At 45.8% G+C, this 13222-nt stretch overlaps 2 protein-coding genes across 8 annotated transcripts in view; both read left to right on the forward strand.

Moving 5' to 3' along the window:
- MOV10L1 (Mov10 like RISC complex RNA helicase 1) overlaps positions 1–13222 on the forward strand; it is a 72735-nt gene that overhangs the window by 41482 nt on the left and 18031 nt on the right. For all 7 annotated transcript variants that reach the window (XM_045062544.1, XM_045062545.1, XM_003989414.6 and 4 more), the window contains 2 exons: positions 4001–4059; positions 4475–4572. In XM_045062544.1, coding sequence (XP_044918479.1) covers positions 4001–4059; positions 4475–4572 — 157 coding nt within the window. The remainder of the gene's footprint in view (positions 1–4000; positions 4060–4474; positions 4573–13222) is intronic.
- LOC109501880 (small nuclear ribonucleoprotein G-like) lies at positions 7011–8381 on the forward strand. Its single transcript, XM_045062556.1, has one exon. The coding sequence runs from the start codon at positions 7151–7153 to the stop codon at positions 7337–7339; it is 189 nt and encodes a 62-aa protein (XP_044918491.1). The 5' UTR covers positions 7011–7150; the 3' UTR covers positions 7340–8381.

Here is a 13222-nt window from a genome sequence, read left to right on the forward strand (position 1 = left end):
TTAAAGAAGCGCCAAACAGTTTTCTAAAGCAGCTACACCATTTGCATTTCCAGCAGCTCGTGTGAGGGTCCCGTCGCCCCACCTGCTCACAAGCCTTGGGCCGGTCAGTCTGTTAATTTCGGTCCTTCTGTTAGTTGGGAGGTGGTGTCTCTCTGTGGCCCGGGTGCACGTTTGCCTCCTGAGTAAAGCTGAGCACCTCTCCATGTGCTCGTTTCCATTCATACGTGTTCTCGTGCTGCCGAGTCTTGAGCCCAGGCAGTAGAAGCCCTCCTCTTGGTCCTCCTCCTCTGGTCTGCCAGGCTGTGGGGGCTCTTTGGGGTCTTTGGTGCTGCTGTGTGCCTTTTAGATTCAGCTTGCCGGTGTCTGCACAACACCTGTTGAGATTCTGATTGGGATCACGTTGAATTTTTAGGTCCGTTCACGGGAGAATTGACACCTTCGTATCGAGACTTCCAGCCCTTGAAAACGGTCCCTGTCTCCACCTAGTCAGGCTGTGTTTCATTTCTCTGACCAGTGCCTGCACTGCTCACTGGGAGTGTTTTGCTTATCTTCTGTCAGATTTTTCCAGCCCTCAAAAAAATGTAATGCTGTGGTAAACAGTAAGTAATTTTAACCTCAAGTTGCTTCTAGCTACCATTCACGAATGCAGTTTATTTTTGTATGTTAATTTAGTATCCCGAGAGCTTGTTAAATGCATCCGATGGTTCTAGTAGCTTTTACAGATTATGTGGGATTTTCTACATAGACCATCTTTTTATTCAAGTAAAGAGCTTTACTGCTTCCTCTCCTATGTGAATGCATTGTTTTTCCTTGCCTGACTGCACTGGCTAGAATAGCATTTCATGGAAGTGGCCTTGTTCCCGACCTGAGGGTGTAGCATTCATTCAGTCTTGAACGTCAGGCACCACGTGAGCTGGATGTAAGCCCTTTGTATTCAGCCCTCCGTCAGATTGAGGAGATGGCCTCAAGCTTTCTGCGAGCGTTCAGTCATGACTGGGTATGGGGTCTTGTCAGATGCTCTCTCTGTATCCAGGTGGTCATGTGGTTTTCCTTTTTTTTTTTTTTTTTTTTTTGTCTATTAAGATCATTATACTGAGTGGTTTTCTAATGTAAAATCAACTTTGTGTTTTTGGAATAAGCCTCACGTGGCCCTAATGTAATTTCCTTTAATACGTTTGATATGATGTGCCAGAATTGTATTAATTTTTGCATCTGTGCGTATGTGGTGTGTTGGTCTGTGGTTTCTTGAAATTATCTTTTTTCTGATTTTGGTATTAGGATAATGTTGGCCTCACAATAAGTTAAAAATCATCACTTTCTCCTCCGTTCTGGGGCTAGTTTGTGTAGAGTATGTAGAATTGGTACTCTTCCTTAAACGTTCAGTGCAATTTGCCAGTAAAGCCTTCTCGGTTTGGAGCTTTCTTTGCAGGAAACTTCCTGACTACAAATTTGATTTCTTTAATAAATCAGTAACTATTTAGGTTACCAGTTGTGTGTTGAGTGAGCTTTGGCAGTATGTGTCTTATAAAAAAAGAATTTGTGCATTTCGTCCAAGTAATGCATTTGTGTGAAATATCCTAGTATTTCCTTAGTAGTAGTACTTTCCGAATCTGTACTGATGATGTCCCCCTCTCTCGTGCCTGACAGTGGGAATACCTACCTTCTTTGGTCTGGCTACAGGCTTCTCAGTTCAGCCTTATGAGGGAAGAGGGAATCAACTTTTGATTTCATTCATATTTTGCAGGCTCTTTCTCCTTGTTATTTCATTGACTTCTGCTTTGGTCTTTATTTATTTGGGGTTCCATCTGCTCCCCTTTTTCTAGTTTCCGGTGGTGGAAGTTGAGGTCATTGACTTGAGACCTTTCTTCCTTTGTGATTTTGGAGTTTGGTGCTGGGTGAGTGCTGAGTGCTGTCCTGTGGAAGGTCGGAGCACAAGTCACCCAGCCAGGGTCCAGTTCGGTTCCCAGGTGTTTGCTGTTAGGAATAGTGAGGCAGGAAATCGTCTTCCGTGTCTGCACAGTGATGTGGATGTAGGGAGAATTGGCATCTTGGCAGCGTGGAGTCTCTTTTTCAACCATAGGTTGCACTTCGCGAAGCTTTCTGTGTTTTTTCCTTTTGTTCTTTGTCCTCCTTTGGAATTCTTGTCTAGCGTTTTCCTCATGGTTTTCCACCTCTAACTTGTTTCATGTTTTAGTGCAAATAAATACCTCTAGGATTTTACCGCTTAGTATCTTGATGTTTTTCAGATCAGTCAGGTTGGGAGATGATTCATCGGTCTCCACTTTAAGCTATTACGCCCATTGCCTTTTTGGCATTTCTCGAGATCATTATTGCTTACCTTCGTTCGGCGTGCCCCTGAGATGAAGTATTTCCACTGGATAACTTCGGATCAGACCTTTCTTGTATGTGTAGGATGAAAAACATGTTACTTTTATCTTGGTGAATTCCTCCTGTAGTGTGCTTCTGGGATCTGTTGAGAAACTGTTTATTCCCGTTTGGCGTGCTCTTTAGAAGGACGGCCGTGATCCTGCAGGGTGACCAGCTTGTCTAGTTTGCCTGGCGCTACCTTTGTGACATGTCCGGTCTTCTGTGCCCTTTGAAAGGTGTCGGAGGCTCCCCTCCTGCTTCTCGGGCAGAGGCGGAATGGCCCCGGCTCGCCAGGCACGGAGCTTGGAAAGCCTCCCCCGGGAAGGCCTGGCCATTCCTCCGTTTCTTCCCCTTGAATTGATCCGCTTGAGTGTCTTGGAGCCCAGGTAACTGTGTGTGAAGAGTCCTTGCGGGGACAGAGTGGGGCGGCCAGGAGCCTCGTGCCCGGGGCCCCAGAGGAAGGGCCTCTGAGGGCTGTGCTTGTGCATTCGGTTTTGCCAGCTTCACACCCCCACCCCCTCCCGCCCCCCCACCCCCTACGCACGACTCACCGGAGGGCGACCGTGAAGTGTCTGCTCTACACCTCATGATTCAGGTGAGAAACAATCACCTGGTCCTTGGGCTCACAAGTCTGAATTTTCCAGAAACCTGTATGCGGCCCGATTTCTGAGCTGGTGTGGAGCAGCTCTTGTACCTTTGCTTCTTTGAAGGCCAGATGTTCTTTCTGGAACAGACGTCCATCTTCAACTGTGCCTTGGAGCTTTGGTCATCCCATTTCATTGAAGATGAGGTTTTATTTTACGTTTTTAATTCTGTTTGTTGTGTTAAGAAACAAGACAGGCCCACAACGGAGTGGCTTATGCTGAGTGCCACGTCACCAAACAGGGAGGCGATTACAGGTTTGCCTCCCCCCGAAACGGAATCTTAGGCTGGTCGGTCGGGAACTGCCTGGTCAGGACTGGTCAGGACTGGGGAGGCTCCGCCTGCCGGACCCCTGCCCGCCCCCACGGAAAGCGAGCTGGGGAGAGCCGGCCCCCTGTTTTTCCCGGGATAACTCCCTCGTGCCGTGCCCGCTGCCTTCTGGCTGCGGGAGTCCTTCGCGTCGGACAGCTCCTCGGGGCCCCTCTGTCCGCTGCCTGGGATGCTGCCTGGTTCGGATCAGTTTTTACTCAGAGTCTTAAAATTGTTCATAAGCCTCAGTTTATGTTTTAACTTTGAGTTGTGAATTTCAGAGGTTTAAATCTTTACAATAAAAACTACTTTGCTGTGGAGGTAGTGGTATTAATATTTTAGGCTGTTTTTCTGTTTTTTCCCCCTACTTGTTCTCTTTATATATTTAAAAGAGAAATACTCCCAGAAAGGAAGGAGTCCCTGCTGTCCCCATACATGGGATGTCTCTGTTTAAAGTTCTTCTGTAAACCTCCTAATGTTGTCATGTTGTGTATAGACAGACACCCACTGAAAAGTGAGCCCCTGTGCTCCAGACTCCCTGGCGGGGCCTCTGAGAACCTCGGGGGCTCTGACTCTAAGACGGCCCCTCTATAAGTATTCGTACAGGTTAGATTTCCACGACCAGTACTAGACTAGTATTTCTAAACTGGAGGTGAATTATTTGATATTCTCTCTCTGGCAGGACCACGAGCAGACGGTGTCACTTTGCGCTTGAACACGTCATCCACCTAGGTGTTAAAGGTATTATTTTTGTGGAATGATAGTTCACTTCTTCCCAGAGTATTTTTACAAATTCCGTGTAAAATTTTGTGTAAAACACAGTCTCTTCGGTCGTATGTTATAAGTAAAATTATGTGATATCCAACGTTTTTCTTTGCCACTGGCAAGTTTCAGTGTCTCTTTACTATTTAATCTGTGTGGAAATTACTGAAACTGAAGCCGTTGCCCTGTGCTTGTCCCTTCGTAACATAATTAACTTTTGTGCCTCCAAATGGGCACATGGCTCCGTGGTGAGCAGTACCCAGAACTGCTGTTCTGCTGTAGCCGAGAAACCAAGTACGGGACCCAGACGGGAAAAGCCTAGGGAAAATTGCTGCCGTCCACTCATCGTTTTCAAGCTTTCGGTAACACCTACCTTCTTATCTCGTTTTAAAAGTGCTGTTTCCGGAAGAAATCATTTTACAGTCTCCCCAAGTGACGGTAAACTGGAACGACGTACAAGACACCAAACGTGATGGCCAGCCCGCCAGCAAGGTATTGCTTCGGTGACTTTGAAATATTTCGTAGATGGTACGTTAGTTCTCAATGGCCTGGAATTTTAGAGGGGTGTCGTTCAAATATAGCCCAAGATCACAGCTCAAATAAAACTAGGATATTCGGGGGCGGCTGGGGTGGCTCAGTTGGTCTGACTCTTGATTTTGACTCAGGTCATGAACTTGTGGTTTGTGGGATCGAGCCCCGTGTTGGGCTCTGTGATGACAGCACGGAGCCTACTTGGGATTCTCTGTCTCCCTCTCTCTGCCGCTCCCCCACTCACATGCATGTGCGCGCATTTGTTCTGTCTCACGATAAATAAGTAAAACCTAAGATAGTCATACAACAGATTTAGCGTTAAGTTTATATACAGTTACACGGTACAGTAAGTGGAGAAAACCAAGGTGCAGATCTGTTTATATGAGCTTATCATTTAATTTTAAAAGTATATGCTTTTCTTGTACACTCAGGCACAGGCACATTTATATGATTATATATGCATAGAAAATGTCTGGAAGAACATGCGTCCACCAAATGATTAACATTTGTAATCTTTGTTTTTTTGTGGGTTTTTAAGTTTATTTATTATGAGAGCAAGAGGGAGCTTATGCACATGCGTGCAGGGGAGGGGTGGGGGGGCAGAGATAGAGAGAATCCCAACGTGGGGCTCAAACTCACAAAGCCTGAGCTCATGACCTGAGCCAAGATCAGGAGTCAGACATTTAATGGACTGGGCCACCCAGGCACCCCAACATTTGTAATCTTTATGAAGATTATAAAGATAGTTTATTTTTCACTTACGGAAGCCGGTTCCGTAAATAGTTACATAGTGCCTGTTTTGTGCCAGCTATCGTCTAGGCTGTCCAAATGTTTATATGAGCAAAACAGAAATGGTTTTATTTATCATTGTGTTTCCAGTAACGAGAAAAACTCTCCATGTCTGTGGTGGGGGTTGTAACCTATAGTACTGTGCTGTTCGAATTTGCTTTTTTGAACATGCTTTAAATCTATAAAAAATACAAAATTTTAATTCTAATATTTAGAAATTCTTTCACCATTTTGTAGCCCCTCTCCAAAAATGCAAAACTGATAGTTTTAGAATACTTACCTACATATTCACAGAAAATCCTATGAAGGAAACATTAAAAAGTTTCCATTAAAATCACCTTTCTTTCTTACCTGATCTAAAAGTAGCAAAGGATCTTCAGTGGAACAGACACAGCGTCACCTGCAGCACCCCGCTCGCCGGTCCACCCTGTGGCCTGATTCCCAGGGAGGGTCTGTCACCCTGATGGGGACTCAGTGCCAGGTGGGGGAGGTGGTGCTGTTTGTGTGGGTCACATTCCTCATCAGCTGAACCTCAATATGTTTAAATGCAGAACATGATCTTCTTATGGATAAGCTAGGTCGCAAATGAACTTGAGGTCATTCCACACATCAACCAAGATGCAGTTACAGAGACTGAATCTGCCTTCCTACCTTAACTAATCAAAACTCAGACAAAGCACACAACACAACAGTTTCAGATACTTGTGTATCGCATGTCCTAGGACAGTGATTTCTGACAGAGGAAGCAAATGAGGTGACCCTGTGATTGCCCCAGCTTACGATCTTCAGAGCTCCCGGGCCAGGGAGCAGAAAGGGAGGCCAGTGGTCTACAGAATTGAGGAGACACACCTGGTGGCAGCGTAAGGACAAGGTGGATGGCATTCACAGGGCAGAGGACTGGGGGAGAGCACAGGACAAGAAGGGTCTGCAGAGACCCCCACCCCCACCCCGGAGTTGTGTCACGAATGCAGGCCTGGGAAAGAAGCCCTGGAAAGCAGAGAGGAAGCCCGAACCCACCCCCACCCTTCCCCCAGTGCCTGAACGACTGGTTCCCAAAGCCAGAGAACTCACAGGGCGACAAGTAGAGTCCTCAGAGGGTGCTGCCTGCGGGTGGGGAGAGTCTAGCCCTACACTGCCTGCCAGCCCCACCCATCCACGGGCCCAGCGGAGAGTGGCTCTCCAAGCAGTGCAGCCACATCCCACAGCCAAGGTCAAGGATAGTTGCGGGAGTACATACACACGAGGTGTAAAATTCACAACAGCTGGTATCTAATCCAGAAATAAACTGAAAAACACTGTCCATAATAAGGAATTTCAGGGGCGCCTGGGTGCCTCATTTGGTTGAGCGTCCAACTTCAGCTCAGGTCATGATCTCACGATTTGTAGGTTCGAAGCTCCACGTTGGGTTGCCCTGATAACACGCAGAGCCTGCTTCAGATTCTCTGTCCCCACCCTCTCTCTGCCCTTTCCCAGCTTGTGCTCTTTAAAAAAAAAAAAAAATTATTTTTTAAGGACTTAACATTGCTACTTTATTTTAATATGAAATTTATTGTCAAATTGGTTTCCATACCAAAAAAAAAAATTTTTTTTTAAATTCCATCAGTTGAAATCAACTAAAGAAAATAATAGTGGTATGCCAGGCCTAATAATGCAGGAGCGCGAAGGATGCCACGAATTCCACCTGGGGGCGTCTTTGAGCTTGCCGAGTAGACACCATTAACAAAGCTCACCCTCCTAAGTTGAAAATTTTATGGACGAGAAATTATCATTGAGATTAAATGGTGGCAGACATGTCCAGGGAATATTGCGGGGGTTCAGTCCCTTCATGAATCTTGGGAAAGATGGACATGTGGAGATGGCAACTAGTGGGCGGCAGAACGACATTGGAATGGTGGTAATTCCAGGAAATTGTGTCATCCTGTTAGAAGCCTTGGAATGAGCATTGTTAACAACGGGTGTGTTACGGAAGAAACCAGTGGCTTCCACGTGTCCCCTCTCCATAGCTCCTACTATATAAACATTTTCCTACTATATAAAAATCAGGTTGTGCATTTTCATATTGAACTTTCCTGTTAAATAAACTTCTGTAATAGTCAAAAAAGTAGTAACAGTGGTAGGAATTAGCAGACATGGACGTTAAAACAGTTATTATAATTATACTCCATATGCTCCACATTCAGTGGAGATATAAACAATAAAAGATAATTTCTAGAGACAAAAACTCAAGGTCTTAAGATGAAAAGTATATCAGACAACTAACAGACTAGAGACTACAGTCAGAAACATTTGTGAATTTGAACACGGATAGAAACTCAGCAAAGCGAAACAATAAAGAAGAATCTTAAAAAAAAAAAAAAAATCCAAAAACGCATCAGTGAGCTGTGGGACAAGTACCCACAGCCTTGCATCCACACAATTAGAGTCCCAGAGAGGGGAGTGTAAGAAATACTAGAAAAAACAGTGGAAACTTTCCTGATTCGATGAAAACTATAAACCTACATACATAATCCAGGAAATTTAACAGACCTGAAGTACAAGAAATCTGGAGAAAACTGCACCAAGACACATGACAATCAAATGCCTGAAAGTTGCTTAGAAAGAACTTATAAACCTTAGAAACGAAGTCTCATTATAAGCAGGGGAGCAGAACAAGGAACGGCAGCAGATTTCCTATTGATAGCAGTGGGGTGGCTCTGGAAGGTGCTGGCAGGAAACAGTGTCCGCCTGGAACTCTGTGCCCAACCTACACTTCAGAAATGAAGAGGATGTACACAATTTTCCAGACGTGCCTGAGCTGAAAGATGGGGCAGGAGTTACCGCTGACCTATACCACCAGCCGCGAAGGCCCTTAAAGCACACGGAAACCGCCCTAGAGGGACACAATGGCCTCCCTGGAGGAGCAAAAAGGACCAGAAATGATAAGTGGGTGTGGACATGTAAAGAATTTTTTGTTACAGAAAAAAATCCTCTTTAAAAGATAACTGAGTTTTTAACTTTTTAATTCATTTAAAAGCGAGCGCACACACGGCAAAGAGGTTGCAGAGGGAAAGTGAGAGGGTCTCAAGCAGGCTCCGTACTTGACACAGAGCCTGATGCGGGGCTCAGTCACAACTGTGAGATCGTGACCTGAGCTGGAACCAAGAGTCAGATGCTCAACCAGCTGAGCCACCCAGGCACTCAGTAACTGACTTTTTAAACAGAAGGATGGGGCGCCTGGGTGGCGCAGTCGGTTAAGCGTCCGACTTCAGCCAGGTCACGATCTCGCGGTCCGGGAGTTCGAGCCCAGGCTCTGGGCTGATGGCTCAGAGCCTGGAGCCTGTTTCCGATTCTGTGTCTTCCTCTCTCTCTGCCCCTCCCCCATTCATGCTCTGTCTTTGTCCCAAAAATAAATAAACGTTGAAAAAAAAAATTTAAACAGAAGGAAATCCTATAAAATGTGATGACATGGGTGGACCTGGAGGACATTATACTCAGAGAGATAAGCCACGTCCTACAGGATCCATCTCACATGAGATCTCTTTTTTTAATTTTTTTTTTTAATTTTTTTAATTTATTTTTGAGACAGAGTCAGAGCATGAGCAGGGGAGGGGCAGAGAGAGAGGGAGACACAGAATCCGAAGCAGGCTCCAGGCTTTGCACTGTCAGCACAGAGCCCAACACAGGGCTCGAACTCACAGACTGTGAGATCATGACCTGAGCCGAAGCCGGATGCGTAACCGACTGAGCCACCCAGGCACCCCAACATATGAGATCTCTAAAATGATAAGACCCACGGGGAGCCTGGTGGCTCGGTTGGTTGAGCGTCCGACTTCGGCTCAGGTCATGATCTCGTGGTTCGTGAGTTCGAGCCCCATGTCAGTCTCTGTGCTGACAGCTCGGAGCCTGGAGCCTGCTCCAGGGGCTGGGGGAAGGGAATGGAGAGCTGCTGACAAGTGGGCACGAAGTCTCAGTCCTACAGGGGGGCAAGCTCTGGGGGTCTGCTCTACAGCTCTGACCTGCATTACATGCTATACTGTACATAGGAACATTTTTAAGAGGGAAGATCTGAAGTGAAATGTTCTTACTGTGGTAACATTTTTAAGTGATACTTAAGTAATTTTTAAAAAGATAATTGATTTTTTAAGTTCTTGAAATAGTAGCAACGTATTACGTAGTTTGTAACATACGTAGATCTAAACAAGGGATGGGAGAAGAGAGTATCACTTCTCTTATACCATATTGGTGTAATTTACTTGAAGTAAATTGTGATCAGTTAAAGATATATACTCTAAATCCTAGAGCAACTACTGAAATAACAAATATAAAGAGCTAGACCCACAAAGGAGATAAAATGGAATTATAAAAACAATTCAAAAGTAGCCAGAAAAAGACGGACACATGGACAGTTGTACCATGACCTGACTTAATTCCCACCCACCTGTGCAGTGATTTACTTAGAGTGGGCGTTGACATCTCTGGCTACAATTGTGTGTCTAGAACAGTTGAGACACAGAGAAAACAAATGGCAAAGTGAGAGAGTTACATGTAACGGCATCAGTAATCACATTATGTGTTCGCAGTCCAAACACAGCAGTTAAGAAGCAGAGATTGCCGGCTTGGATAAAAAGGAAAGACCCAACTATATGCTGCCTATAAAAAACACATTTTAATGTTTTTTTAATTTATTTTTGAGACAGACAGTATGAGCAGGGGAGGGGCAGAGAGCGAGGAAGACCCAGAATCCGAAGCAGGCTCCAGGCTCTGAGCTTTCAGCACAGAGCCCGATGTGGGGCCCGAACTCACGAACCGTGAGATGGTGACCTGAGCTGAAGTAGGATGCTCAACCGACTGAGCCACCCAGGTGCCCCACTAAGAAACACATTTTAAATATAAAGACACAAATAAGTTAAAAGTAAAAGATGGGAAGAGGTATCAACAAGAAAGACAGTAACAGTCACAGCATGGGGTGGCGGGGTGGCTGTGTGAATGTCAGAGTAGGTTTCGGAGCATAGGGAGGATCAAGGTGGTGTCACAGTATCTCAGGAGTGCCTAACAATCCTAGGCACTTCTGCACCTGATAACAGACTCAGGGCACACGAAACAGAAACTGATAAAACTGCAGGGAGAACCAGACAAGTTCCGTGTGCTGGTCAGTGATGTCAGCACCCCTCCCTCTGTTAATAACAGAACAGACTGACTGAAAGTGATCAGTGCAAGGGAGCAGAACAATAGTCAGCCTCTGTGACCTGAGGGATGTTTGGGTTTGTTTTTTTTTTAATTTTTTTAATGTTTATTTTTGAGAGAGAGAGAGAGACCGAGCACAAGTGGGGGAGGGGCAGAGTGAGAGGGAGACACAGAATCCGAAGCAGGCTCCAGGCTCTGAGCTGTCAGCACAGAGCCCGATGTGAGGCTGGAACTCACAATCCGTGAGATCATGACCTGAGCTGAAGTTGGACATCCAACCAACAGAGCCACCCAGGTGCCCCTAAAATTTTTTTAATGTTTATTTTTGTTTTGTTTTGTTTTTTTAATTTTTTTTTCAACGTTTATTTATTTTTGGGACAGAGAAAGACAGAGCATGAACGGGGAACGGGCAGAGAGAGAGGGAGACACAGAATCGGAAACAGGCTCCAGGCTCTGAGCCATCAGCCCAGAGCCTGACGCGGGGCTCGAACTCCCGGACCGCGAGATCGTGACCTGGCTGAAGTCGGACGCTTAACCGATTGCGCCACCCAGGCGCCCCTAATGTTTATTTTTGAAGGAGAGACAGAACACGAGTGGGGAGGGGCAGAGAGAGAGGGAGACACAGAATCCCAAGCAAGCTCCAGGCTCTGAGCCGTCAGCACAGAGCCCCCAGTGTGGGGCTCAAAACGACAAACCGTGAGATCATGACCTGAGCCGAAGTCAGACGCCCAACCGACTGAGCCACCCAGGCACCCCAGGGGGATGTTTATAGAGCACCCCACCTGGAAAGAACTGAATACATACACTTTGTGTAGAGGTGGACACAGAACACTCACTACTGTTGACCTTATCTGGGGCCATAGAACAAGGCCACCAAATGCAAAAGGATGAAAGTGATACAAGATACGTTGTCTAACCGCGTGGACTCAAGTTAGAAATCAATAGCAGAGGGATCTCCAGAAAATCCCCAAATCTCAAGAAACCAAAAACATACTCATAGGCAACCCACTGATCCCAGAAGAAATCAGTAGATAAGCGAGTGTTTTTCCCAGTGTGAAAGTGATGGTACAGCACCTCCAACACTAAGGGGCCGCCAGAGCCCTCGTCAGGCAGATTTACAGTGCTGAGTGACCAGGCTTCAAGTCAGTGACCTCCGCTTCCTCCTCAGAAAACTAGAAAAATAAGAACAAATAAAATGCAAACTAAGCAAAAGAGAGAAAATGATAAACATTGGTACAGGAATCAGTGGAATCGAAAACAGAAGAACGGTAGAGGAATCAGTGAACCCAAAAGCTGGTTCTCAGAGAAGATCGATAAAATTGATAAACTTCAAAGACTGATGGGGGAAAAGCGTGAAGACGCAGGTCACCAGAATCCGGGAGGAGATAGGTGACGTCACTGCGGGCTGCAGATTTTGAAGAAGATTGAGGAAGAGTCCTGGGGGACTCTTGACGTTTGACGTGTCAGCTGGCCTGGGGCCCAGGGTGTTTGATACCTAGTTCAGTCGTGTTTCTGGGTAGGATTGATGGTGGGTGGGTGCACTGGGTGGGGGCCGGGGGGGGGGTGGTAATCCCTCCTGGGAAGCCTGAATGGAGCAGGCAGGCCCGGAGGGACACCCCCTGCTCTACTGCCTCTAGTGGGAACATCGTCCTGTCCTGCCTTTGGACTCGGACCATCAGTTCTGTGTCTCCAGCGTGCCAGAGGCACACCCCGGACTTCTCAGCCTCTGTCAACACATGAGCCAGTTTCTTCTAAGAAATCTCTTTTTAGCTTATACGTGTATGTCCTGTTGATTGTTTCCCTAGAGAACTCAGAGAGAGAGAACTCATATGCATATGTGTGGGTGTGTATATGAAAGAGACCAGGAGAATGGTTCATCCCAGGAATGAGAAGCCGGTTTAACATTCCAAAGTCAGTCCGTGATATTCATCATGTTAACAACCCAAAAAGGAAAAACCATCATCTCCATAGATACAGAAAAGGCATCTAACAAAACCCAACATCCATTCCTGATCAAAAGGCTTAGCAAACTAGAAATGGAAGGGAACTTCCTTTACCTACAAAAAACCCACACAGTGAGAGACCAAATGCACTTTTCCCATGAGGATCAAGACACGTCCACTCCTGCCACTAACATTCGACACTACAGGAGGTCGTAGACCAGCACTGCAGCAAGAAGAATAAAAGGCACCCGTATTGTGTGTAAAATCTGATGGACTCTGAAAAGAAGCTAGTGGAATTAGTAGCAAACTTGCAAGATACAAGGCCAGTATACAAAAATAATACACACACACACACACACACACACTAGCATTAAACACCCAGAATCAAATTTTTAGTACTATATAAGGTAGCATCCAAATGTTCTTAAACATTGGAGGTAAATGTGACAGAAGATGTGCAAGACTGTACCCCTGGAGTCCCCACAACACTGATGAGAGAAACTGTTCATGTATCAGAAAACCCAAACCGACCTCCAGACTCTGTGCCAGTCAGGTCCAAATCTCACCAGACATTTTTGTGGAAACTGACAAGCCAGCTCCAAAGTCTGTATGGAAATGCACAAGACCTAGAATTTTCAGAACAACTTTGGAAAAGAACACAAACTCGGAGAACTCACCCTGCCTGATCTGGAGATTTGTTGCAAAGTTACAACAAT

The sequence above is a fragment of the Felis catus genome, chromosome B4, assembly GCF_018350175.1.
Source record: "Felis catus isolate Fca126 chromosome B4, F.catus_Fca126_mat1.0, whole genome shotgun sequence".
NCBI lineage: Eukaryota > Metazoa > Chordata > Mammalia > Carnivora > Felidae > Felis > Felis catus.

Bases quoted from the DNA above. Each gene is read 5' to 3' on its own strand.
- LOC109501880 (XM_045062556.1), top strand. From the start codon at position 7,151: ATGGACGAGAAATTATCATTGAGATTAAATGGTGGCAGACATGTCCAG.